The sequence below is a fragment of the Parasteatoda tepidariorum genome, chromosome 2 (genome assembly GCF_043381705.1).
Source record: "Parasteatoda tepidariorum isolate YZ-2023 chromosome 2, CAS_Ptep_4.0, whole genome shotgun sequence".
In the NCBI taxonomy this organism is placed as follows: domain Eukaryota; kingdom Metazoa; phylum Arthropoda; class Arachnida; order Araneae; family Theridiidae; genus Parasteatoda; species Parasteatoda tepidariorum.
This window is the reverse complement of record NC_092205.1, coordinates 98,110,566-98,136,337: the sequence shown is the minus strand read 5'-3', so window position 1 is coordinate 98,136,337 and position 25,772 is coordinate 98,110,566. Positions and strand designations below refer to the sequence as shown.

Here is a 25,772-nt window from a genome sequence, read left to right as displayed (position 1 = left end):
TCATCGAGTAATCAAACTGTCTTTTTTTTTAAAAACTTCCCCATTTATTTTTGGCTTTCCCCTCCTTAAATATTAATGAGCCCCGAATACGCAAGTTTGAATGCATGTAGTCGTATCCCAGTATTCTATGTAGTAGTATTCCAGTATTTAACAATGCAAGTTTAATTGGGTATACTATAGCCTACGTCACAGGTTGTGTTATTCCTACTAAATTTAACCCATGAACGGCATTTTCAGCGAGCCTAACTTCAAGCCACAAATAAACAAACGAAGTGTTTGATCGTTTAAATAGCTGTGCTCGCCAGATTTTATTGCATTATAAAGAAAAGTAATTGATATTCGATTTTTGATTAATAATTGATTTATGTGGATAGTGGCATAGAATTTAGCATTGCGTCATGGTAAATGTTATTCCTACTAAGTGGAAGTAGTTGTGTTTTTTTATATTATACCCAATTGCTGTGATTAATTAATTAATTTTGTTTCTGAAATGAATGCAAAAAATAATAATGAATATTATCTAAAAAATACCCTGATTTTTAAACATACTTAACTTTTCTATCCACTACCAATAAACAAAAGTCGTATCAATGTATAAAATATTGTTGTTGTTGACTGATTCCTCTTGATCAGCCGCAGGCTAGACCAAGTCAATGAGCTCGTAGATCTTCAGGAAATCAAATACAAGTAAGGGACCAGAATAAAATATGTTTAAATATTAAATCATTTTAAACTGGCTAGCAGCAGTCATTACAAACAAATACCAACTTAATTTTAAAAAATGATAACTATGACGTCATTTTAAAGAAGCCGCTGACAACTCAACTCTGTGTTCGATCAATTTTTTTAATGTGTATTTTGATATTTGAGAAGTGAAAGCTTTTTCAAACCTTAAATTTATTTGATATTTTTAAACATCTAATCTTTGATTCAAATCAAATAAAATGCTGAAGTGGATCTCAAGGATTGTGTAAGTGTAATTCAAAACTTTATTTAAAATTTCTATATCTAAATGTATTTTTTTCTTTCTTGCTCGAAAATAGAAACTTTTGATATAGGAAAAATTTAAATACTGAGAAACTTTTATGAAACAATTTAAAACATTAAATATAAAATTTAAAATATAAATTAATTATTGCTACAAAAAAAGTTCTTTGTAAGAAAATTTATTGCATTTTTTAGTGATTTTTACCATTTTGGTTGGTACTTAACCATTTCGCCGATGCAAGTAAATTTAGTTTTTTTTTTTAACAGAAACTATCAGAAAATAATAATAAATTGAAGTTGCATTAATTAGGTGACTTTCATTGTCAATGGAAAAAAATACCTTTTTAGTTGTATGGTAACAATAATAGTTTTGCTAAATGGCAATCTTTATAGGGTAACAAGAATCTTATCCTTCCGTATAATAATAAAAATACATTCAACTCACGAAATATTCAAAGTTTATAGTATTTTTATTTATGATCTAAATGGATGTCATCATGCCTCCAATTTTCGAGGTTGATGAAATAAGGATGCAGTTACAATACCTCTGAAAACCTCACTCTTGAAAAGAAATTGTAAAAATTTGGTACACCGCAATAAAGTGAAAAGTCACCAGAAAATGCAAAACTCCGACTACTTATATTTTTTAATAAGATATGATGACTGGGCTATGACATAATCTGAGGCCTGATCTTCCATTTCTCAGTTATTTTCTCAAAGGTATCACATGATGATGCATAGCACTAAATTGCTGAGTATGTGAATATATATTACGATGATATTATTCCAAGATTGTGAATGGCTGGCCTATGATATAATCTGAGGCCTGATCTTCCCAATTAATTAATTTCTCAATTGATTAAGCAGAATTCACAATAAAAAACTCTGTCTGCGTTCAGGTCACCAACAAATTTGAATTTATGAATGCTGACTTTACTACGGATGATTTTGCTCCGGGGATTATATGTAAACTTCAAGTGAAAAATAATAACGTTTATGTACATGCTTTCAATAATTTTAGCGTTGTTTCTTTTCAATAAGAAAATATTAGATGAAAAAACAATTGGGATGCAAGTCAGCGGGATTTTTTTTCACATTTTTTTTATTGTTAAGACTGCTTATCAGCAGGTTAATTTCAAAATGTTTGTAAAGGAAAATTAAGGTTTTCTAAAGCCTGATATTTGTTTTGATCTAGTCACTTAAATTAAAATAAGAGAAAAAGAAGTGGGTATTTCTTTTTGTCTTATTTTAATTTAACTTTCGGTCAACACGGACAACTTTTCAGAAAACTGATGCGAAACAATTTCCATTGGACACTTCTGTCCCTTCAAAGACTCTATTTCATTTTCAATAAATTTAAATGTATGCTATCCTTTGTCTGATTCAAATATCCAGTGGTCTTGATTCTGATAAACAAAGAAATATAATTGTTATCTTATATACAAATGTTTCCGTTCTTGGAAGTTTCGTGACAGTTCACCTATCCTGAAAAGAAAACAGTCTTGATGAACGTCATAGTAGAATGTGACTATTTTTTTCCAGTCTTCCCACTTTCATACAATTCGACGTGAGGGGTCCTTACGGAATTTCATAATTTCAGAGAACAAATTAGAACTACAACGTACATTGCACCCAAAAAGCAGAACGAGTGCCGCTACTGGCAAACGAATTTTTTGTAATCGAAAACGAATAAAACAGAAAAAAATTATAAGTCAATGCAAGTGAATCTTCTACCGGAAGTTTAATTCCCTGCAAATACTGTCTCCGTTGCAAACACAAAACAAGGATAGAGACTGAAGTCAATAAAAGACTGATTTCCATTAACAAAGAGTTTACTTACCTGATTGTAGAGTAATTCTACTTTTGTAAGACTAAAAGCAGAACGTGTAACATTTCGTGTTATTTTCTTAATAAATTTCTATAACTAGCTAAAATCCTCCCGAAATTCCGAAAGTGACGCCTTTTTGGTCAGACAAAAATAAAATATTTTACCCTTTTTATTCCACTTAAAAAATTTTGTTCATAAAATTTTATTTTAGTCATTGCAGTTATTTCGAATTTTATTAAGATTCATTTTCACATTTTGTCACAAAATGAATGCAAATAATAATAATGAATATTATCGAAAAATGCCCTGTTTTATTTTCAAACATACTAAACTCTTCTACCCTATACCAATAAACAAAGTCGTATAAATATGTTTAAATATTAAATCATTTTAAACTGGCTCACATCAGCAATAACCAGCAAATACCAAATAGATGGAAAAATAACTACTATGACGTCATTTTAAAGAAGCCGCTGACAACTCAACTCTGTGTTCTATAAATTTTTTAATGTTTGCTTTGATATTTAAGAAGTGAAAGCTTTTTCGAAATTTAAATTTTTTTTAAATATTTTTAAACATCTCATCTTTGATTCAAATCAAATAAAATGCTGACGTGGATCTCAAAGATTGTGTAAGTGTAAATCAGAGCTTTATTTAAAATTTCGATATTTAAATATATTTTTTCTATATTTTTCGATAATAAAAACTTTTGATAGACGAAAATTTAAATAGTGAGAAACTTTCATGAAACGGTTTAAAATGTTAAATATAAAATTCAAAATATAAATTAATTATTGCTATAGAATGAGATTTTTTGTGAGAATTGCTAATGTATTGAAATGTATTGCTTTTGTTTGCGAGTTTTGTCATTTTTGTTGGTACTTAATCATTTCGTCGAAGCAAGTAAATTCAGTTTTTTTAATAGACATCACAAAAAAATTTAAAAAAACTTGAATTTACATTAATTTGGTGATTTTCATTGGACTTTTTGTCATTGAACTTTTTCTCTATTGCCAGCGAAATGGAAAAATACCTTTTTTGTTATATATGGTAACAAGAATCGTTTTGTTAAATGACAATCTTAATAGGGTAACAAGAATCTTATCATTCAGGATAATAATAAAAATACATTCAACTCACGAAATATTTTTTATATTTTTATTTATGGCTTTTATATTTTTATTTTGATTTTATTGTCATCATCCGATTTTTGAAGTTGACGAAATAAGGATGCAGTTACAATATCTCTAAAGACTTCACACTTGAAAAGAAATTGTGAAAATTTGCCTTGCCGGAATAAAATGTTAAACCGGCAAAAAATGTAGAACTCCGATAACTTATATATTTTTTATTTAATTTATATTTTAATAGCGAAATAAGTAAGCGGAATAAAAAAAAATCAAACAAAGTTTAAAAAAGAAAGAATAGTTTAATTTCTTTGCACCCGGTCAACTGAAAAGTTCTTTCCTCAGTTAAATGTTTTCAAAATTATTCGTTTTTTAAAATTTTTCTTTTTTCTTTTACTTACTTATCCTCTACGGGCCTTTGGGCACTTAAGGCCTCTAGCATATCCCTCCAACGCCTCCTGTCTCTAGCAATAGATCTTGCTTCCTCCCAGCCAGATATTCTGCATTCTTTTAATTCGCCCAAAAAAATGCGCTGGATGGTAAGTCTGGGTCTTCCTCTTGTTCTTTTACCATCAGGGGCCCATGTAAGCGCAACAGATGTAATTTTTTCTTTGGGCATTCTAAGGATATGTCCGAGCCAGCTCCATCTTCGTTTTTTAATTTCATCTTCGATTGTTTTTATTTTAGCTTTCTTTAATAGATTTTGATTTGATACTTTGTAAGGCCAGAAAATTTTAAAAATAAATCTTAAACATTTGTTTTGAAAGGTTTCTAATTTTTGTATTTCGATCTTAGTCTGTTTCCAGGTTTCTGCGCCATATAATAGTACCGCTCTAACAATAGCTTTGTAAACAACTAGTTCTGTCTTTATTTCAATATTTGATTCTCATTTTTTCCTTTAAGATAACTAAATTCAAATTATTGATAATTCATGGTTCTTTCCTCAGTTAAAGGGTTTCGAAATTGTTCACTTTTAAAATTTTTGTTTCTTTTAAGTTAACTAATTCAAATCATTGATATTTCATGATTTTTTTAATGTCTGAGGTATTAGGGCAAACTTTTTGAGATTATCAATGTGAGCATATGCATACCATCCCAACACTCCTTCCCAATTGTAGATGGATATCCAAGATGGCTGACCTACTCTTTATGTAATAGGGATTAAATTTTCAAAATGAGAATTGCTGAGGATGTGAATATATATTACGATGATATTATTCTAAGATATGATGGCTGGGCTATGACATAATCTGAGGCCTGATCTTCCATTTTTCATTCATTTTTTCAAAGGTAATGATGAATCAGAACCAATTTCAGATTTGTCGATCCCTTTACTTTGTGGATGCTCTTTATTCTTTTTTGCAACTATATTTTAATGATGTATTTAAAAGTTAAAGTAGGTATAATATAGGAAGGATTAATTGTTATTCATATTTAGTTCTCCTCGTTTTAGTTCTAGTCCAAAATGTTTTTCGGCCTCAGTTCTAAAAAAATGCTTTCTTCTCTTTTCAGTCGACGTGTGAAGGGATCACGGGGTAGGAGAGTGGATCCAAAGGAGACTATTAACCTTCTCGAGGTAACTGATGACGTGGATCAGGAGCTGTTCACCTGGAAGCTTCCTTATCAGGACTGCCACTTGGTTAATAAACCGCCCAACTCAGAACCTCCAGTTCTGGGCCAAGCATCAGTTCCGTGCAAATCTTCAGTTCCGTGTGAAGTTTCTGGTCCTTGGGAAGGTGCAGTTTCATGCGAATCTCCAGTTCCATGCGAATCTCCAGTTCCATGCGAATCTCCAGTTCCATGGGAACCTCCAACTCCCTGCGATCCTCCGCTTTCGTGTGAATCACCAGTTCTGCGCGAACCTCCAGCTCTCTGTGAAGCTTCAGTTCTGGGCGAACCAACAGCTTTATGCGAACCATCAGTTTTGCGCAATGCTGTGTTGCCGGTGAGCAAGGAAGTACATTTGGAACGAGCTCTGCTGATGGTCTGGAAAGAAGTCTTCCATCAGCTTTACGAGGTGAGTTCAAAAAAGATGTTTAAACTATCAGGTTGTTTATGTCTTTCACTTACGATCTCACGACTTTCATCAATTATATGCGTTTTTAATGGTAAAATAATGGATTTCTTTATCTTGTTGCGATAGGCAAAATATAATGTTTGCAACTATTTTGGAATTTTTTTTTAAAAGAAAAAATTGATTGATACTGACTTTTAAAATTTTTTATGCTTATCTTGGCATTTTAAAGTAAAAAATACCATGCAATTAGTAATTATGAATTCGTATTTTAATGCAGCTCATCTTCCCATCTGAAAATATTTTTAAAATAATCTTTTTTAATTTTAACCAAAAACCAATCTGAAAAAAAAGTTTTTTTTTTTTAATTTTATGCATTTTTTTTTTTTTTTGTTTCAACCTAAAGGCTACACTGAAAATAATTTCTAAAAAAATCTTTAAACATATAATATTAAATTACCTTCGGTTTTGGAATGGCAATAAATAAAATAACAAATAATTATCGATGATCTATTCTATATGATTCGAAAAATATTGTCGATTAGAGTAGTTACCAATCATCAGTTCGTGAAAATTAAATTAAAAACGTAAGAATTGTTGACGCGATAATTTGTTTAATCGATTTTACTCCAATGTTTTTATTAAAAGCTATATGTTGGCACAGCTAATAAGATTATGTTACAGAAAGCAAACAAATAATGTTACACTACCTCTTATTATATTATTAAATATTTTTAGCTTTCTATAACATTGTTCCGACCGAGAGCGTTTGAACAGCATACGCACGTCCTACTGGCAGCAGATCCTCCTTGGCTCTGGCTATGTTTCGGTTTAGGTGGTTATAGAAATGCATCAGCGCTTTTCTCATGCTCACATAATTGCCACTTTTTTCTATTAATACAGGCTTTATTTAAGAAAGAAAAACTATTTTTAATTACTTTACGGTTAAATGACATTTATTTATTAAACGACTATCGGTTTATAAGCTTCGGTTACAAAAAGTCGATGAATAGGTCAGCAAAGTGTTAAATTTGTAAAGGCTAATCAGTAAAAGAGATAAATATTTTATTCTCCCTTTTATTCCAATAATTATTTGACGCTTTAGTTATTACTTTATTTTGACACCGGCGCGTTGAGGAGCCAATCCATGTCTGATAGGCAGCACTGTTGATCTCCATAACTACATATTTTTGAACCCAGAAGATAAACTCTTAAATCAAGCATTTTATATTTTATGTTATAACCGTCGTTAAACAGCCGACTCAATTTTTTGGGCTTACGACCAGTAATGTTCAACTCCGTAGCCTTGTAATTTTGAACCCAATCCAGAAAACAACTCTCTTATCTAGAATTAAGAGAAATTTGCCTTCGTTTAGAGCTTTTTGATGGAACCAACCCACATTTGCTTTACATATTGAGGGAAACCACGAAATCCCCGTGGCCAACCTGATGTGACATGTGAACTCTAATTTATGATCCATCAATTACAGAATATATTTTACGCCAGAACTGTGGTCGGTAAAGGCCACATGCGGAATTCGTATCCACCAGCCATTGCTGGGATTTGAACCCGGTGCACTAAATTGAAAAGCTCTATCCCCTGAGCCATCTCTGCTTTTTTGTGGTATGCCTGCTTTTGTGGAGGTCTTTTTGGCGGATCATTAGCATAACATAGAAAGTTAAAAAGCGAAGACCTCACACCTTAAGCCCGACAGCGAAGACAGTCTAACTAAAGATTCTAAAGAGTGATAACTCAGGATATTCCAGCCAAGAGCAATGTACAAATCTACATGGGTCACCTTTTTATGTGCCTCTATCCCCTGAGCCTTTAAATGTTTATTGAATATTTGAAAACTGCATTAGGTGTGATTTACTTAACTCAAAGTAGTTTTAATTTTTGTCTTCAGCATGATCTGGAGAGATCGCAGACCCACCCAATGGACCACAAGTTGGTTCCTTTCACCAGGAAAGACAGGTTCAATCCGACAGCTCCACCCCTTCGACGTCACTCCTTCGAGAACGTCAGGAAGGATCAGGTAATTGGGAATGATTCATTACCTCTCTAAATTTCAAGCATGAGAGTATTTTTGAAAGACACACATCCAATATTATCATATCTAAATCTACAAAAATAATTATCAACGCTAATCATATTACAATTATAAGGAGCAATTTTTCAAAAACTATAAATTCAGTACTTATCTATAAATTTAGTAACTATACATTCAGTAATCATGCATTCAGTAATTATACGTTCAGTAATCATACATTCAGTAATTATACATTCAGTAACTATACATTCAATAATTATACATTCAGTAACTATACATTCAGTAACTAAACATTCGGTAACTATACATTCGGCAACTAAACATTCAGTAATTATACATTCAGTAATTATACATTCAGTACCTATATATTCAGTACCCATCATATATTCAATAACTATTTCGTCAGTAACTAAATATTTAATTGTATTTATTTATTATAATAAAGAGCAAATAATTCAGTAATATTCAAAAGACTTTACTGGAAATATATTTTTCTTACGCTATGTTGATTTTATTTTAAGTATTTCACGCCTCGATAAAATGCAAGTTTTATAAATGATTATTAACCCTATATTCTAAAACGTGATCGAGTCAACCACATTCTTTTGATTCCTTTTCTCTCTCTTCTATATACTATCATTCAGAGTAGACTCGACAGATCGCAAATTGCAATCTTTTAATTTTCATTTAATAACCGTTTTATATAATGTAACTAATTGATACTGAGTTCAAAATAGGGGATTTTTTTTTCCTTCTCAAGGACGCCCTGAATTGATCCGACCAGCAAAAATGATCCCACCTATAAAAAAAAAGTCCCTGTTTTTTGTTTTGGTACTTTTCCATTATACCGGCGCAAATCTCGCCAAGCAGACTATAACTATACTACACACATAGACACATAGTCGCTGAATACTACACACAGTCGCTACACATAGACATAATACTGCACATAGACACATAGGAGACTACACATAGTCGCTGAAGCAAATCACACAAAGTAGACATTATTGACTATAACACACAGCATGCATATAAAAAAAACAGTTCATAAATGGTTCAAATTTGTTTTTTACTTCGGAGCCATAAATATTTTAATATCGCTTAAGAAAATTTTCAAATGGGGCTTCCATTTGCCTTCTCCACATAAATTCCGCAAGATAACTTTCGGCGTACCGTTCCTCTGTGATGTTTCTTATTTCGCCATTTTGATCTGCACACCCCATTCTCTCTATTTTTTTGCATGTGCGTTCCAGTTTCCGAATCGACAAAGTTGTATTTATGGCTCACTTCGAAATGTTCGAAACTTTCATCTTCCAGCTTACTAGTGCAGTATGATTTCCATGAACCGGAATATATTATAGTTTCTTTTTCGGTATTTTCCTTAATTTCCTTGAAAGTGTTAGAATATCGGTTTGGCACCTCCACAAGGAAAGATTCATTCGTTTCCCGGCAAACTCCACGGAAGATCTATTGTTGTGATAGAATCCATCCCGCATTGTTTTTCCGCTTAGTAAGCAAACTTCCGTCCACTTCGACGATCGTGCCAGGTCCTCCTACTTTCCGTTGTTCACGTTTAAGCAAAGAATTCACACAAACCTCAAGCATGAAATTATTCCAGTCTACAACTATTCCGTGACTGATTCCCAACTACTTTTCACACCATTTAATTGAAGTTAATTCTTTGCTGCAACCAGGGCCGTCTTTAAACTATTTGAGGCCCTGGGCACATTAGGATCATGGGGCCCCTATGACCTTGAGAAAACACTATTTAGTTACAATAGATAAAGAAAGACAAACAAGGTTCTAAATTTATTTTTATTTAGTTACTAGCTATAAAAAAATAGGAAATATAAAAAATAATCTACAAAAGTAACTCGCTTAACTTAAAATCCTTAGATTAATTCTATGTTGATTGCAAAGGTACCCTTCTAGATTTAAGATGAGCAAAATCGTTAATCACTTCTTCAAAATCTATGGTATTGAGAATATCACATTCTATGGACATCAGCGACAAACTATTTAATCTCTCTTGAAGCATTGTACTTCTTAATTCATTTTTTATTCGTTTCAATTTGGAGAAGGAGCGTTCTCCGCTGCAGTTAGTTACCATCATGCTTAAAAATATTCTCAATGCAATTTCTACGTTAGGAAATGTGTCTTCAATTTTGTTTTGCTTTAATAGATTATATACTTCCTGTACACTGTTAGATGCTTCATTTTCACTCTGAACATTTATTAAGTATTCTTTTAAATGTTGACATTCTATTTCTAACTCTTTTTCATTTACATCTTCGTGATAGATTTGAGAAAATTCTTTGCATCCTTGTCGTATCTCTTCGGAATTCAGAGTTTTTAAGTGAAAAAATAAACTAAAACGTTGACTGACGATCTCATATGAACTTTGTCGCTGTTTTAGATGAACACTCAAGGTATCGATTATTGGGAGAAAGGTTTCTACGTTGAANCATTACCTCTCTAAATAATTTCAAGCATGAGAGTATTTTTGAAAGACACACATCCAATATTATCATATCTAAATCTACAAAATTAATTATCAACGCTATTACAATTATAAGGAGCAATTTTTTCAAAAACTATAAATTTAGTAACTGTAAATTCAGTACTTATCTATAAATTTAGTAACTATACATTCAGTAATCATACATTCAGTAATTATACATTCAGTAACTATACATTCAGTAATTATACATTCAGTAACTATACATTCAGTAACTATACATTCAGTAACTATACGTTCAATAATTATACATTCAGTAACTATACATTCAGTAACTATACATTCAGTAACTATACATTCAGTAACTATATATTCAGTGACTACACATTCAGTAACTATACATTCGGTAACTATACATTCGGTAACTATACATTCAATAACTATACATTCAGTAATTATACCTTCAGTACCTACATATTCAGTACCCATATATTCAATAACTATTTCGTCAGTAACTAAATATTTAATTGCATTTATTTATTATAATAAAGAGCAAATAATTCAGTAATATTCAGAAGACTTTACAGGAAATATATTTTTCTTACGTTATGTCACTTTTATTTTAAAGGGGTGTATTTCACTCCTCGATAAAAAGCAAGTTTCATAAATGATTATTAACCCTATATTCTAAAACGTGATCGAGTCAACCACATTCTTTTGATTCTTTTTCTCTCTCTTCTAAGTATATATCATTCAGAGTATAGACTCGACAGATCGCCAATTGCAATCTTTTAATTTTCATTTACTAACCGTTTTATATAATGTAACTAATTGATACTAAGTTCAAAATAGTGGATTTTTTTTCCTTCTCAAGGACGCCCTGAATTGATCCGACCAGCAAAAAAAGTCCCTGTCTTTCGTTTTGGTACTTTTCCATTATACCGGCGCAAATCTCGCCAAGCAGACTTTTGGAGACTACACATAGTCGCTGAAACAAATCACACGAAGCAGACATTATTGACTACAACACACAGCATGCATATAAAAAAAAACAGTTAATAAATGGTTCAAATTTTTTTTTTACTTCGGAGGCATAAATATTTTAATATCGCTTAAGAAAATTTTCAAATGGGGCTTCCATTTGCCTTCTCCACATAAATTCCGCAAGCTAACTTTCGGCGTACCGTTCCTCTGTGGTGTTTCTTATTTCGCGATTTTGATCTGCACCCCCCCCCCATTCTCTCTATTTTTTGCATGTGCGTTACAGTTTCCGGATCGACAAAGTTGTATTTATGGCTCACTTCGAAATGTTCGAAACTTTCATCTTCCAGCTTACTAGTGCAGTATGATTTCCATGAACCGGAATATATTATAGTTTCTTTTTCGGTATTTTCCTTAATTGCCTTGAAAGTGTTAGAATATCGGTTTGGCACCTCCACAAGGAAAGATTCATTCACTTCCCGACAAACTCCACGGAAGATCTATTGTTGTGATAGAATCCATCCCGCATTGTTTTTCCGCTTAGTAAACAAACTTCCGTCCACTTCGACGATCATGTCAGATCCTCCTACTTTCCGTTGTTCACGTTTAAGCAAAAGAATTCACACAAACCTCAAGCATGAAATTATTCCAGTCTACAACTATTCCGTGACTGATTCCCAACTACTTTTCACACCTTGAAGTTAATTCTTCGCTGCAACAATAAATAAACCGCACACACTTCAAAAAGCTCATTTTCGATGACTGAAATCATATGCCTTTACGTATACTTCTATTGCAGCGACAAGATGAAAGGTTGCAACGCCATTGAATTTCGTCTCCGATGAACAATTTCATTTCATGACACTTATCACGAGTTGCGATTTCAGCCAAAACGTCTTTCTCTTGAAAGAATCTGACAGCTTCGTCCTCAAAGTTTTGGGCGAATCCCAAATTTTCACCGCTTTTTGCGTTAATTTTTGGTATTAAGAAAAAGACGTGACCGATAAAAAAAAATGGCCGCGACTTGCTTTGAAAATGTGGAGACAAAAGTTACTAGCGGCGATATACAGTTTGACATTGGTTGCATCATTATTGGCGCCTTTATCGCCTGCGCCGGTATAACGGAAAAGTACCAACCTTTTTTATCAATCGTTATTTTATTAACATATAAATTAAAAAAGTAAACTAAAATAATTCAGCGTGATAAAATAATGCGAACACTAATGTAAATGTTTAAGGGGAGAACAGACGTTCAAAACTAGAAAGTAAAATTCTTTTCGTTCATTTTTAATAATTATTATCTTTTACAAAACGCTGACAGCTTTTTCACAAAACATAAACAGAAATTTGGGTACCAAATATATTTATTTAAGCTGTAAAAAATAACTGAAAAAATTACTAATATAACTAGGTTTTTAAAGTCATGTAATTTAAAGTCATAAAAAACGGATTTTTTAATTGTTTAATGTTGAACTTTTACTTGCGATGAAAATTTAGTTTTTTTTCTTACATTTTTATTTAAATACTATATTTATGCGTATTTTCAATAGAAATGGACAATTTTCTGCTCAAAAAACTATTATTCCAATAGGTTTAAAAATTTTGTCAATGATAAATACAATTAATAAATAAATATTTAAAATCTTATTATGCATTAAAATAAAAATAAAAAACTTTTATTTGAAAGCTCATAAGACTGACTTAAAGGTCTCAGAAAGCAAAGCAAACTATAATCGTGGCATTTTCGAATTAACGTATTCATGTTTTAAACGTTAATGAGTTAAAAAGTAACGTTTAAACGCTTTCAACATCTGAAAAACTAATATTAAAAATCTCCAGGATTTTTCTCATTCTTAACGAGCAGTGTCCTCTATATGAAAAATATTTTCAAACGCTCTGTAATATTTGGAAAACTGTTCAACTGTAACTACATTTTCAATTTGGTTTCAGTGAACCTCGATTACTTCAAATAATCGGAATTTTCGAGTACAATTCATTTTCGAAAGAGAGACTACCACTCAGCAACTATTCTATTTTAAAAGAAAGTTATCCATTTGTAGGACACTTTTTTTAAAATTCTATTTTAAGTACTTGCGCCAATATTGTCATCGGATCATCGCCAAGAATGAATCTCAGACCATCGCCAATGCTCCATCAGTGTTGCTTTCATGCGACATTAATTATCAAACGAATTTCTCTCACCCATATCTTGATGAAAACAACACACCTAACACGCTTATAAATACGTAAAAGGTCTCAGAAACTAAAGCAAGCGTCGCATTTCGAATCCACCCATTTGAGATTTTACGCTTCAAACGCTATATAACGAGATTATTACGCAAATTCAAGTTATACGTGTTATTAAGTGACTGTTTTCTTATCACGTTAGATTAGAGATGAAAAACAGCGTTTCTATTCCTGCGCATGCAATTTTTTAATCTCATATGTTTAGATCTTTATGTGATGATTCGTATTCCAATATTATAAATTTAAAAACTCTGGTTCACGTATTTGAAAACTATCGTCATTTATTAGTTTTACAAAAAATTGCATTGATAGTGCTTGAGCCTCAAATTCATGCCAGATTTTAAACTTCATAAGTATTATTTGGCACGTTATCAGAAGTTTTAGTGTATAAATAATACTTGCATTAAAAAAAAAAAAAAAAGAATTACAGTACTTGCAAAATATCAGCTCTGTATATAAAATTCCACAGCAACATTGTAAATATAAATAAAACAGCTGACAAGTTATGCTTTTTGAATAAGATTGTTTGATGGTTACTGCTTATTGGTTCAAAAGCAATTTCCGAGGTTACACATACCGATTCAAATGTAATAAACCGAAATTATACTTACCCGTTCTAAATTATCCCAATTTCTAACTATATTTAAAAACACACTAACTACTTTAAGCATCAAAATTCTATACGATAAAAATCGACAAACTTTAAAATAAATTGATTCCTTTTTTTTTAATAAAGCTCAGCAAATAATGAAGAAAGGTCAAATTTTGAAAATAAAAATTCCCCCTAAATTTTAAAATTTTGCTCTCCGTCTCAGTTTCAGTTTTTTTTTTTTCACCATAAGAATATGAGAGGATGTTTCGTCGGTTAAGGAAAATGAGTTATATTTTTACTTTCTCTTTTTACACAATTAACTTACTCTTAATGATGGTAACTTTGGTTACACAACTAAAATATATCTTTTTTATGTTTGTAGTTTCCCTTTACAGTTAATCTGCAGCGAATTTTTTTTAAACATTAGATACAGTCCTTTATTTCGTGTTGGTTTTATCTCAATAAACTGCGTGTGTCTACTTCATTATATAAGTTGAAATAATTTTTATTAGCCGATATTTAAATAGTGATGAGGCTAGCACAGATCTGTAATCGTACTGACTGGGTCACATTAAACGTAATTTTCAAACTATTTAAAGTGTATTCACTCTTAATTTCCCCACGTTACACTTAACTCAGCTAAAAGTTTGCTCCATAAACTATAACGTCAGTTCGAAACGAGTTTGTCGTTTCCTGATGAAAAACCAAATTTTTTCCATTAGAGGTTTCGTAAGTACATTGAAAAATTTATAGTTTAAAATATGAGACAAAAATAAAAGGAATTAGAACTTACAAATACTTTTCGCATTATTAAGCCTCAAAACATACTGAATTTTCATTGCATGGCTTGTGCTTAAAAACTAATTTACGTTACTGAAATATAACAAAAATGTAGGTTTGAGACTTTTAAATAAACCAAAAATTAATAAGCATGATTTAATAATTTAATGTTCAAATTATCAAGCATCTCATAACTGCCTAATTAATATCAAAGTCTCACAAAAGGCTTGGGATCCGTAAAGACACCCAACATTAATCGACACAAAAGGCTTGGGATCCGTAAAGACACCCAACATTAATCGACACAAAAGGCTCGGGATCCGTAAAGACACCCAACGTTAATCGACACAAAAGGCTCGGGATCCGTAAAGACACCCAACGCTAATCGACACAAAAGGCTAGGGATCCGTAAAGACACCCAACGTTAATCGACACAAAAGGATTGGGATCCGTAAAGACACCCAACATTAATCGACACGACAATCTGAAGTTTTAATTTAACTTTTAAAGTTTAAATATTGATGAATTAAAAAAGAAAAGGAAAAAATTACTACTGTAAGATTCATCCACTTTTAACTAGATTGTGAAGAGGAGTGGATAAGTTTGTTCTCACGTGAGCATTAATCCTTTCGGAGTTCAGGTTCTTCCACTTGAAAGATATCACTTGGCTGCCTTTTGGTTATTTCAAAATTCTTGTTACAATATTACTGATATGTAGTTACTTTTATTATTATTTCCTCTTTATATTTATCGTAGTATTCAAGCAAAATTTATATCCATTGTGTTTTGGCTTATTAGATATTAGGATTTTATAGTTAATATTGGCATAAAAGGTTTTATTTTCTTGGCTTTGGATATCAAAATCGTTGTTTAAAGATTATGATGCATTGTGTATTGTTAAAATATCTTTCTTTGCTTTGTGGAGAATTCTGAGATATACTCTAAGAGGGGAAGGTGTTTTCGTGAGATGTTTAGTCGCCACTCCTCGGGGGGTTGTCATGAAGCCAACACCTGGAATGAAAAAAGAAAATGTTTGACGATCCCCTTGGGGAACTATTTTGACTGCCAACACACTAAACATATACATAAAACACCTTTTAACGAGAATATTTAATATAAATGTTTAAAAAAATCTTACAATTTCATTATTTGTTCAACAAGTCCATAAGACTTTCTTGATAATAGTCTGCACAGATATTTTCTGTAAGCCATGAGGGAGCTTAACATTTTCCAATAGTTCTTTAAAAAATTAGCACAACTGATGGGGATGATGGGAACCTTCTCTTTAGCACAGTATAGTGTTATTATTATTGTAGTTGTTATATATTTGGTGTTTTAGCAGTCAAAGTAAAATAACCTCGCCTCCTCGTATGGCGTTCCCTGGGCAACACTTTGATCACAAATATCTTCAGATCTCAGTGGCTGAGAGGTTATAGGTTAAAAAGTGGAGTAAACAAATTATTTTTTATGCTATAGATGTATTTAAGCATTGGCAATACTGCATTTGAATTTTGGAACAGTTATGAATGTAAGGTATAGAACTGTGTTACATTGTAACTGTCTGAATAATTGATAGTGAATGAATGAGTTTGCTAAATCCATAACGTTTAAGGTATTAATTGATTCTCATTTTAATGCGCAAACTTTGCTTTTTTTATCAATTTCCAAACCTTGTAGATTTAAAGAATGACGAAAAAAAATTACCTAACACAAATACACGTTCAGTAGTTGGCGACTAGTTTATATCCTGCTCACATTATATCTACTCATTTTGAGGTGCTTTTTATAAATAAACTTACGAATTGATTTTAAGAAAAAGGTTTATCCTTATAAAATAAAAATATTTTTATGTATTATGTTACTTACAAATATATTACTTAATTTCATGCGTCACGTCCTCGGATAAACGATGAAAAAAGTATTCAATGAAAAGCAGCGGATAGAACCCTGTAGAGAAAGTGCTGGCTGTTTAGAAACAAGATACGAACACCTTCGAGCTGATGAACGTTAAGCTTCTGGGGAGATCTGCTGAAGAAGTTAATCAGATAAAAAAAAATAAGATAAAAGAATAATAATGAAATTAAAAAAAGAAAATGTTTAAAACATTTCATTGAATTTTTCTAAAAAAACAAAGAATAAAAAAGATTTATAACAAAATATTTAATGAAATAGTAACAAAAAATTTTTAAAAAATCCTAGTGATATATTATGCACTACATAAAAGTAAAAAAAAAATCTAAAAATATGATCCTACACAAAATGAAGGTGTTTAAAAATTGGTGCAAACCTAGAGCTGTCAGTCATGAATGGATCAATATTGAATCGGTAAGCATGCAAGTTTTTTTTTTCTTAAAGTAGTTGCGCAAATTAAAGGTGGAAAAGAGTAAAGGAAAATTTGTTACAACAGGGATTTCCAAAATCGGTTCTGCTGTAACATAGCGTTCTACAGAGGTCTCCCAGGCAGAGGTTCTGCGAAATTATTTGATTTTCGAAAATTTTAAACTCAATTTTAAATTTTTATTTACGAAGGTTATTAACCAAGTTACGATATTTTTATTTTCATCACGAAGAACATATGAGTTCAGTGCCTGCCATCGGGGAAACGTATCACAAAAGGATACAATTCGTTTTGAATTAATTATTTACACTTTTAATTAGTATTACTTTAAGTGTTGGAAAGATTTCAGTTTTGTTAAATAAATCATTTCTTATGCAGTTTGATATAAATTGAGATCGAAAACACAATCCTTAAATTTTCTTTCTACAGAGAAACTAAATAACAGAACTGGGCCTGATGGGGCAAACAGAGTATCAAAATCATTAACCTTACGAATGGATACGGCAACGTATATTGTTTTTAAATATACTTTCAGTAAAACCAGTTTCACGGAAAAGAGAAAAAAGCTGCTCTTAAAAATAATTAGTTAACTTCTAAAAAAAATTTCTTTCTTTTAATTGCATGAAAATAATAAAAAAACGCCGAAATTGAGTAAAGCTAGCGATAATTAATTTAAGTTGATAAAAATTTGAAATTGCGTTTAAAAACGGAAAATATAAGTAGAAACATTGGGCGAGAAAAGTTCTAGTTACTAGTGAAATTATATTAGTTATTTTATATTAGCTTTTTATGTCAAATAATATTTTCAAATGTTCATTTTTTCTTCAATTTCGATCGAAATCTTTAAAAATATATTATTTCCTAACTTGTAGTATTTCATTTCTTATACAGAAAGTTAGAGTTCTTTAATTTTGAAATATTTATTTATGATTTTAGTTCGTAAACTTAGACGTCGAAGTTTTTTTTTTAACAGAATGTATGTTTTTATTTAAACAGAGTGCTCATTTTAAACTGCTGACTTTGCTGTTGAGGATTGTGAAGAATATCAAACTTCAGATGTGTTGTGTTAGATAGGAACCCTCAAAACTGCGTGTCTGTTTCCTGAGAATGGTCAATATCCTTTAATCAACCATCCACTGGTTTGCATTGACGAAAGTGATCTCACTCGTAATTTTCTCTTTTTAAAATCAATCAAATTAAGCCTTTACTGGCAAAAAACTGCATAAAAGTATGTCCTAATCAACACATATCTTATGATAATCCTTTTAAAAATACTTATAGCAATCACTCCGTGGTGTTTGCTTGAAATATTTTTTAATCAAAAACTTTATTGCATGCGGCATCTTTAATCCGCGTACTATAAGTTAATTCGTACTACAGCGCACCATTAAACAAATCATCTTCACACTCATAGTTGTATTTATATATTTTATTTCCATCTCCTGAATAAGTGTCAGGAGAATCACTGCGTTGCCACAAAACTATCCATTTAATCAAAGGGGTGAAAATAAAGTAAAATTGAAAGACTGAGTATAGGATGCGGCATTTCACTAGAATGGGCATTTATAATACATAAAAGATATGAATAAGGAATAGTATTTACTCTCTTCTCCAGAACCCAATTCACAACATGTACTCTGAGTGGCCTGTGGGATCTCATATAGTTTCTTCGCTTGACATTTAAGGTTTTAATTGTGTAATTTTTATACGTTTTTGATGAGTCTTGTTTCCTATTTCAAGCTCTATTCATAATGCTGTGTTGTTCCATGGCGAGTAACTTGATGTAGTTCCGGTTTTACGATGTGTAAAACTTTGTCTAATTGATTATATTATAGAAAATATCAACATTTTAAAGAAAGTAGAAATGAAACAAATTTTATTACTATGTGAATATATATTCTCACGAAAAAAACTTTTTCCCAAATTATGGAAACATTTTGTATTTATAAAATGTTCGTGAAAGAACTATTATTCAGAAATTATTAATAAAGTTTAAAGGGATAATGAACAGGAAATCTTCAAAAAAAAAAGTTTTTTGGTTTTGACATCTTATAGCTGGAATATTCCTGACTAAGAAATTTTATTGTTTCAACCGCTTTTATAAATTTAAAGTGTTTCAAAAACAATCTACGTACAATATTATGCAATAAGCCATGTCTTTAATTTTATAATCTTTAAATATGTTTCTTTTTCAAAGCGTAGTTTTTCTATACCTAGGTACACTTTTCTTTCGCTCTAGCTATTTTAAAGCAATAAAATTTTGTCTATGTTTCCTATATCGTGGTATACTTCAAATTTTGTAAAAACTTTAATTAAAAAATTGCTAATTTTTCAAAGGTAAAATGTATTAAATTTTAGAAAAAAAATGCTTACAAAAATCTTTCTTAAGATATATTTTGATCTAATTTGATATATGTTGCATTCTCTAAGCTATTTTATTTACGTCTACCTTTTTCTAGTCCATTATTTTAAGTAGTTTTATATGTACCTAACCAATGGTATATTTTGAAATGTTAATACGAAATTAATATAAAATATATACATTTAAACATTAACATGTAAACAAATTTTTATTTGTTACTACATGAAGCATCAAAAAGAACCAAATGAGAAATATAAAAGTATCAGAAGTAATTTATAAATGAAAATTTTGAGTAGTAATTTAAGCTGCAGACTTTCTGATACTTATTTTTGGTTCATGAGATGCTGCCCACCTTAAAGCATGTTTAAAATGACATTAAAAATTTTTATTACATAACTAATATCTGAATTTCTGAAAGCTATCTCACAAACACTGTAAAAGTGATTCTCCTTTTGAAAACTATTTATGAGGGAAAATTAAAACTGCTTGCATTAGTTTGAAACTTCATTAGCAGCTCACGAAAAAATTCGAAATTAGTGTTCATAAGTCGTACTAAGTTCCTGATTGACGAAGTTTTCATTCTTAACTCTATCCTAAAAATTTCTCTCAGCCTCTAGATCAGTTTTACGGCAACCATCTTCCATTTTATCTTTTTAAATCAGACTAAATTGGAATATTTGCAAGGATTGATTCTGGAAAATGAATTTTAATTCGAATCATTTAAGTAAATTACAAAATGTTCATATCATCTAATTGAATTTTCAGAAAATTTTTTAAAAATTCCTAATAATTAAAACTAATTTTCGGGGCATTGATTATTTTTTTTGAGGTTAACATCGATGAGTCTTTATCATTGAAGTCTCTGTTAAAACTGTTTTAAAGAAGCATAACAACCTTTATCAACTTAGAAAAAATTATTAGTAGGTGTCATTGACGCCTAACTTTTCCTCCTAATATTGACACCTAACTAACGAATTTCTATAACCCTGGGCTAATTCCAAAAGCTATGCGTTCTGTTCTTTTTTCCTTCTTTTAAAATCTATATTTATATTTTTTCTCTTTGTGAGGTTGACATCGATGAGGATATATCATTGAAACCTCTGTTAAAACTGCTATAAAGAAGCATAACGGTCTTTGGCAACCAAGAAAAAATTATTAAGGGTCATTGACACCTAACTTTTTCGAATTAAGAAATTCATAAATTCGTTTATTTTATACACTGCGGTGACAAAAGTCATAGGATAACAACATGCAAACATACAGACAGCAGCGGTATCGCGTACAAAATGTATATATGGAGAGTGCACTGGCAAAGATTTTTATTAGTGTTCAAGTTATTCATCTACGGACGTGTCTGACGTAGTTTTCACCACCAAACCAGAATTAACAGACTTTGAACGTGAAATGAAAGTTGGAGTTAGACGCATAGGACATCCCATTTCGGAAAATCAACATACCTTGATCTACAATGTGCCGAGAATGCTTAATTTCTCTCCCACTAAGAACAATGTAGTGGGCGACCGCCGGCAATGAATGACTGAGACCACCGACGTGAGCATAGAATTGTCAGTGTTAATAGACAAGTAACATTGCGTTCAATAACTGCTAGCTGCAATGCGGGACGTGAAATGGACGCTTTCGTTAGGGCAGTGTGCCAAATTTTACTGAAATTGGATGAGAGCAAAAGGCAGATTTCGTGATTTTACTAACAGCACGACGTTACTTCCATTGCCTCTACTGGTATCGTGACCACATTGGTTTGGCCCCTGACGATTGGAGAACTGTAGCCTGATGAAATGAGTAACGATTTCAACTGGTCGGAGCTGATGGGAGAGTAGGACTGCGGAGCAGACTCCACGAAGCATTGGGTCCAAAATACTGTGTAATCTGGTAGTGGCTCTATAATGGTGTGGGCTTTTTCATGGTATAGAGTGGTTCCTTAGGTCCAATCATTGACTGGAGGTGGTTATGCTCAGCTACTTGCAGTCATTCATGAACATTCTGAACAATTCCAGTGAATTGGTCACCTAGATCACCGGACATAAATTCCATTAAAAATTTGAGTAATATAATGGAGACGTCAGTTCGTAAAGAAAATCTTGCACTACTCTTTTGTAATCCTGGACATCTATTAAGGCTTCAGGGCTGAATACTACTGCAAGAAACTTCTGAATACTTATTGAATAAATGCCACGTCGAGTTATTGTCAGACACGATACTAAAAGGCATCCCATGACTTTTTTTCATCTCAGTGTGTAATATTTACATTATTTCAAAAATAGAACATAGGTCGAATTTTCTATATAATCACCACTTCATTCAATGTTTTTTTTATGTTAAGTTGCGATACTTATATCCCCATGTCATACATACCATCCATGAAAAAAGTGATAGTCCTCATCTGTTGTCACAGAAAAGGAGTCGAAGTAAGTTACCCTTATGCATGCTAGGACCGCAATAAACTCCAACAATTTCTGTGAAATACGGAATGGGAATGGTAAGAGAGTACGAATTCACCTCGACGACTCTCACTCAGATATTTCACAGCAGTTTAAATGGCCTATAGCATGGAATCAGTGACTATGTCCCCTATTTTTCCGAGAAATGTGATTCAATTCTTTTACCAGGTACAATTCAAATTCAACTCTTTCTCGAGGACATGGCGTGAAGCTGGTGTAATATGGGCATACAAAAACTGTCACAACATTTACAAAAACGGGTGATTGTGAGCCCAAGTCAAAATTCCGGAAAATTTCTTGAGTTAAAAAAATAAAAATAACAGTTTAAATTGAAAAATTAGAAAAAAATTTAAACAAGATGCTTTTTCTTTTTCTCAATATTTCTTAGTTTACTTAAAATATATTTAAAATTTTACACATACCTATGATGACCTGGAGAAGTAATTAAAATTTACAAATATGTCTTCCTTTCTTGAGTTTATGATTATAACAACTATTTACTTATAAAAAATGAATATTAATCATGAATATAAGCTTATAAAATATCTCTTTGGCTCTCCCTTACAAACAAATAAAATAAACTGTGTTTTTATGTTCCACCTTTGAAAATTTGATTTCCGGAAACTTCTGTATCAATGATTTCTTTAAACATCTGGACCTTCGATCTCCAGAAACTTCGGGATCACTGTTAGTGAAAATTCCGGAAATCCCGATTTTTTCCGAAGCACAATCAGCCCTGCAAAAATAAAAGTGCGATTCTGTAGAAAAATTGACCAATTTTCAATCCTTGACGTGTATTAAATGTAACTAAAAGCAAAAGCACTTTAGTATTTCTAAAAAGAATATTTTACTTTTCTAAAAAGAATATTTTACTTTTCTAAAAAAATATTTTACATTTTTATATAACGATTCTTTTTAATTCTGAAAATATTTTTAACACAAGAATAATTTTATGCACATATTTTATGTTCCTAAAAATCATTTTTGGTGTCTAATTGAGTTCTTCTGAGAAATTATTTCAAAAAATTATTTTACTTCATATTTTAGCTTAAGATTGCAGTATCCTTTCATTATTGTATAGAAAATGAGTAAATATATTGATTTATAATTTATATCATCTCTATTTTAAAATATTTTATTCGAAATGCCCTAGAAGGAATCTAAGAATAGTTCGGAAGATGTGATTGAAAGTAATGTGGATGCATTCTAAATATTTTTAACAAGGTGGATAATATGAGGAGAATATTAAAAAGTATTTCAATACTTCTGAAAGAAAAAGTGAAAGAATGGACTTCATTCTCTTTATAAAATCGTTGCAAAAAAGCAAGTTCATTATGACCGCCATAGTCTAAGGTAGGAGTTTTTGTTTACCGAAAATTTCTTGATAGGCTTTGTTAGACAGTGTTTATATTTTTTAATTTTATTATCGTGAGAACTAACTATCGAAAGCTTTATTTTAACCTTGAGTTTGATGTAGCCATAACTTCATTTATTTGCTTTTTATTTAAACAGCATCTTATTTCCCTTATTAGATATCTATCCCCTTCTTCGTTTTTTTTTTTTTTTAGAAAACTGTTTTACATTACAGTTAATTTTTTTAATAGAAGAAAACATGGTAATATTCTTAAAATTGTAGTTGGAAAGAAATTTCTACAAACCAGTATCAGTAACCTATTTTTACAAGTTCTTAAGATTCAAATGGATAGATAAAGTATAATTGAAAAATCTTGAAACCACAATTTTCAAATTTTAGGACCTATATTGTTCATAAAATCTATTAATGCAAAAAAAAAAAAATTAACTTGATTAATCATTAATTTTTTAGTTTAGAAAATTCTTGTGTACTTTTGAGGGGAAATAAATATTACACTAAAACAGTAGTTAGGTTTCAGCATAACTTTGGAATTAAATATTAAAGAGCTATGTGATCATGTTATTAATTAAATATTAAAAAGCTGTGATAAAAGCTGTTTGATGAATATTATGTGATCAGTGAATTCTAAACAGCAATTGTTTTTTAATAAAATGATAAAAACAATAAGTAAATAAAGTTTCTAAAATAGCAAATTTAAATCATGTTATTTTTTACTGTTCATGCTTGATAATAAGCTCTAAGCTCGGACTTTATTAAAATCTTGATTGATTATTTTTTTTCAGAAAATCACAATTTCAGTAAGATTAAAAGTTTTTAATACTTTGTGCAATTAGTAGATGGCTCAACTTAAAATTTTAATTAAATTTTATCTTTATTCGATAAAAAAGTGAAATAAAAATTGCAAAGTGATGAAGATCTATCGTAGACTATCCTAAACCTAGATGTAAAACTTGAATAGTGAACGATCCTTAAATTCAAGCTTATTATGGTACTCATCTATAAATATAGATAGAACAGTGTGCTAATTTATTTACTCTTCTCAATTTCAAAATTGTAATAGAAAAGGTTATTTTTAATGAAGAATTTTTTGATGATATTTTTCCTAAACACTGCGGAACATTCCTTTGCAAATATTTTTGAATTGCTCTTTTGGAGATGGTTATGATGGGTGGTGAGAACAAATTGTGTTTTATGAAAGATACACGTTGTTCTGTCTTTTTATAAAGAATGTTAAATTGATTTTTGTCATTTTTAAGATAGTGAAAAAGTACTCTTTGTCAACCAGATGTCATTTTAGAGATTTTGAAACCAGATGTCATTTTAGAGATATCTCTAAATCTGCATCAGCTGCACTTTGGATACAAGATCTACTCTCAAAGAAACACACACATCCAATGGACAATAAAAATTTCTCGAACAAATAATTGGAGGTAGGTAACAGTACTTTGAAACATTTATCAAGCAATATTTTTTTTGGTCATGTTACAGTTTAATTTTTCATTTTTTTTTCAATAAAAAAAAGAGAAATGAAACACAGATTAAATGTCATAAACATAAAACAAACATTGGAAAATCAAGTTCATAAAATTTTATTTTAAGGCTCAAAAGGAAAGTAAGAAATAAAGCAAAATTTTGAAAGAACAAAAAACGGAGTGAGATAAAAATGAATTAGTACATGAGATGTTAGTTTTTGTATTGATATCAGCAGTAAATTGCAACACAGTGTCATTCAGAAAAGAAACCTTAAGTAGTCTAAGCAAATATTCGTACATTGCATTAAATTATTCAATACCCTTTCTAAAATCTCACTGCAAATTCCTAAGCAAGGCTTTTTTTCACTGTATAAGAAACATGGTAGCATTTCTTCAGGTGACCAAACAATTGATTTTTGCATGGAACTATATCAGATCTATATAGAGGATGCTAAGAATTTCTCAGTTGATTTGAGACAGCAGAGTTCCGGGGAGTGTAAATGCTTGGGGCGAAAATCCTCCATCGACAATACTCCTGAAAGAGGTAAGAAATAATGTATTTTCTGGAGAGGACAAAAAGTTTAAAAGGAAGTATCATATTGGAACATACATATATTAAGGGGACCGGAAAGTAATGTCCTTTCGGTGCATTTATTTGATATTGGGTTTCAAGATTTTATTTTTAATCAGTAATGTATTCA

General features: G+C 30.9%; 2 protein-coding genes and 2 long non-coding RNA genes across 10 annotated transcripts in view; 3 read left to right on the top strand and 1 right to left on the bottom strand.

Moving 5' to 3' along the window:
* LOC107446111 (eukaryotic translation initiation factor 4 gamma 3) overlaps window positions 1-25,772 on the top strand; it is a 147,405-nt gene that overhangs the window by 76,959 nt on the left and 44,674 nt on the right. The window lies entirely within an intron of this gene.
* On the top strand, window positions 840-20,603 carry LOC107451920 (uncharacterized). 2 transcript variants are annotated; one of them, XM_043055915.2, is made up of 4 exons: window positions 840-970; window positions 5,455-5,959; window positions 7,864-7,992; window positions 18,400-20,603. In XM_043055915.2, exons 1-4 carry the CDS (start codon window positions 945-947, stop codon window positions 18,475-18,477), a joined length of 738 nt encoding a protein of 245 aa, XP_042911849.2. In that variant the 5' UTR covers window positions 840-944; the 3' UTR covers window positions 18,478-20,603. The 2 variants fall into 2 exon arrangements, with proteins under 2 accessions (XP_042911849.2, XP_071034174.1); XM_071178073.1 differs by lacking the exon at window positions 840-970 and adding an exon at window positions 3,307-3,446.
* Window positions 15,948-25,772, bottom strand: part of LOC107451925 (uncharacterized) — a 24,320-nt gene continuing 14,495 nt past the window's right edge. For 3 of the 5 annotated variants that reach the window (XR_011636262.1, XR_006226948.2, XR_006226950.2), the window contains one exon: window positions 25,173-25,606. This is a non-coding gene — a long non-coding RNA (uncharacterized lncRNA). Of the gene's footprint in view, window positions 16,077-16,931; window positions 17,094-22,597; window positions 22,961-25,172; window positions 25,607-25,772 lie in introns of those variants that run through there. The other 2 variants (XR_011636263.1, XR_006226949.2) reach the window with 2 other exon arrangements.
* Window positions 23,178-25,772, top strand: part of LOC122272344 (uncharacterized) — a 4,937-nt gene continuing 2,342 nt past the window's right edge. Inside the window, exons 1-2 of the long non-coding RNA XR_011636265.1 lie at window positions 23,178-23,577; window positions 24,856-25,029. This is a non-coding gene — a long non-coding RNA (uncharacterized lncRNA). The remainder of the gene's footprint in view (window positions 23,578-24,855; window positions 25,030-25,772) is intronic.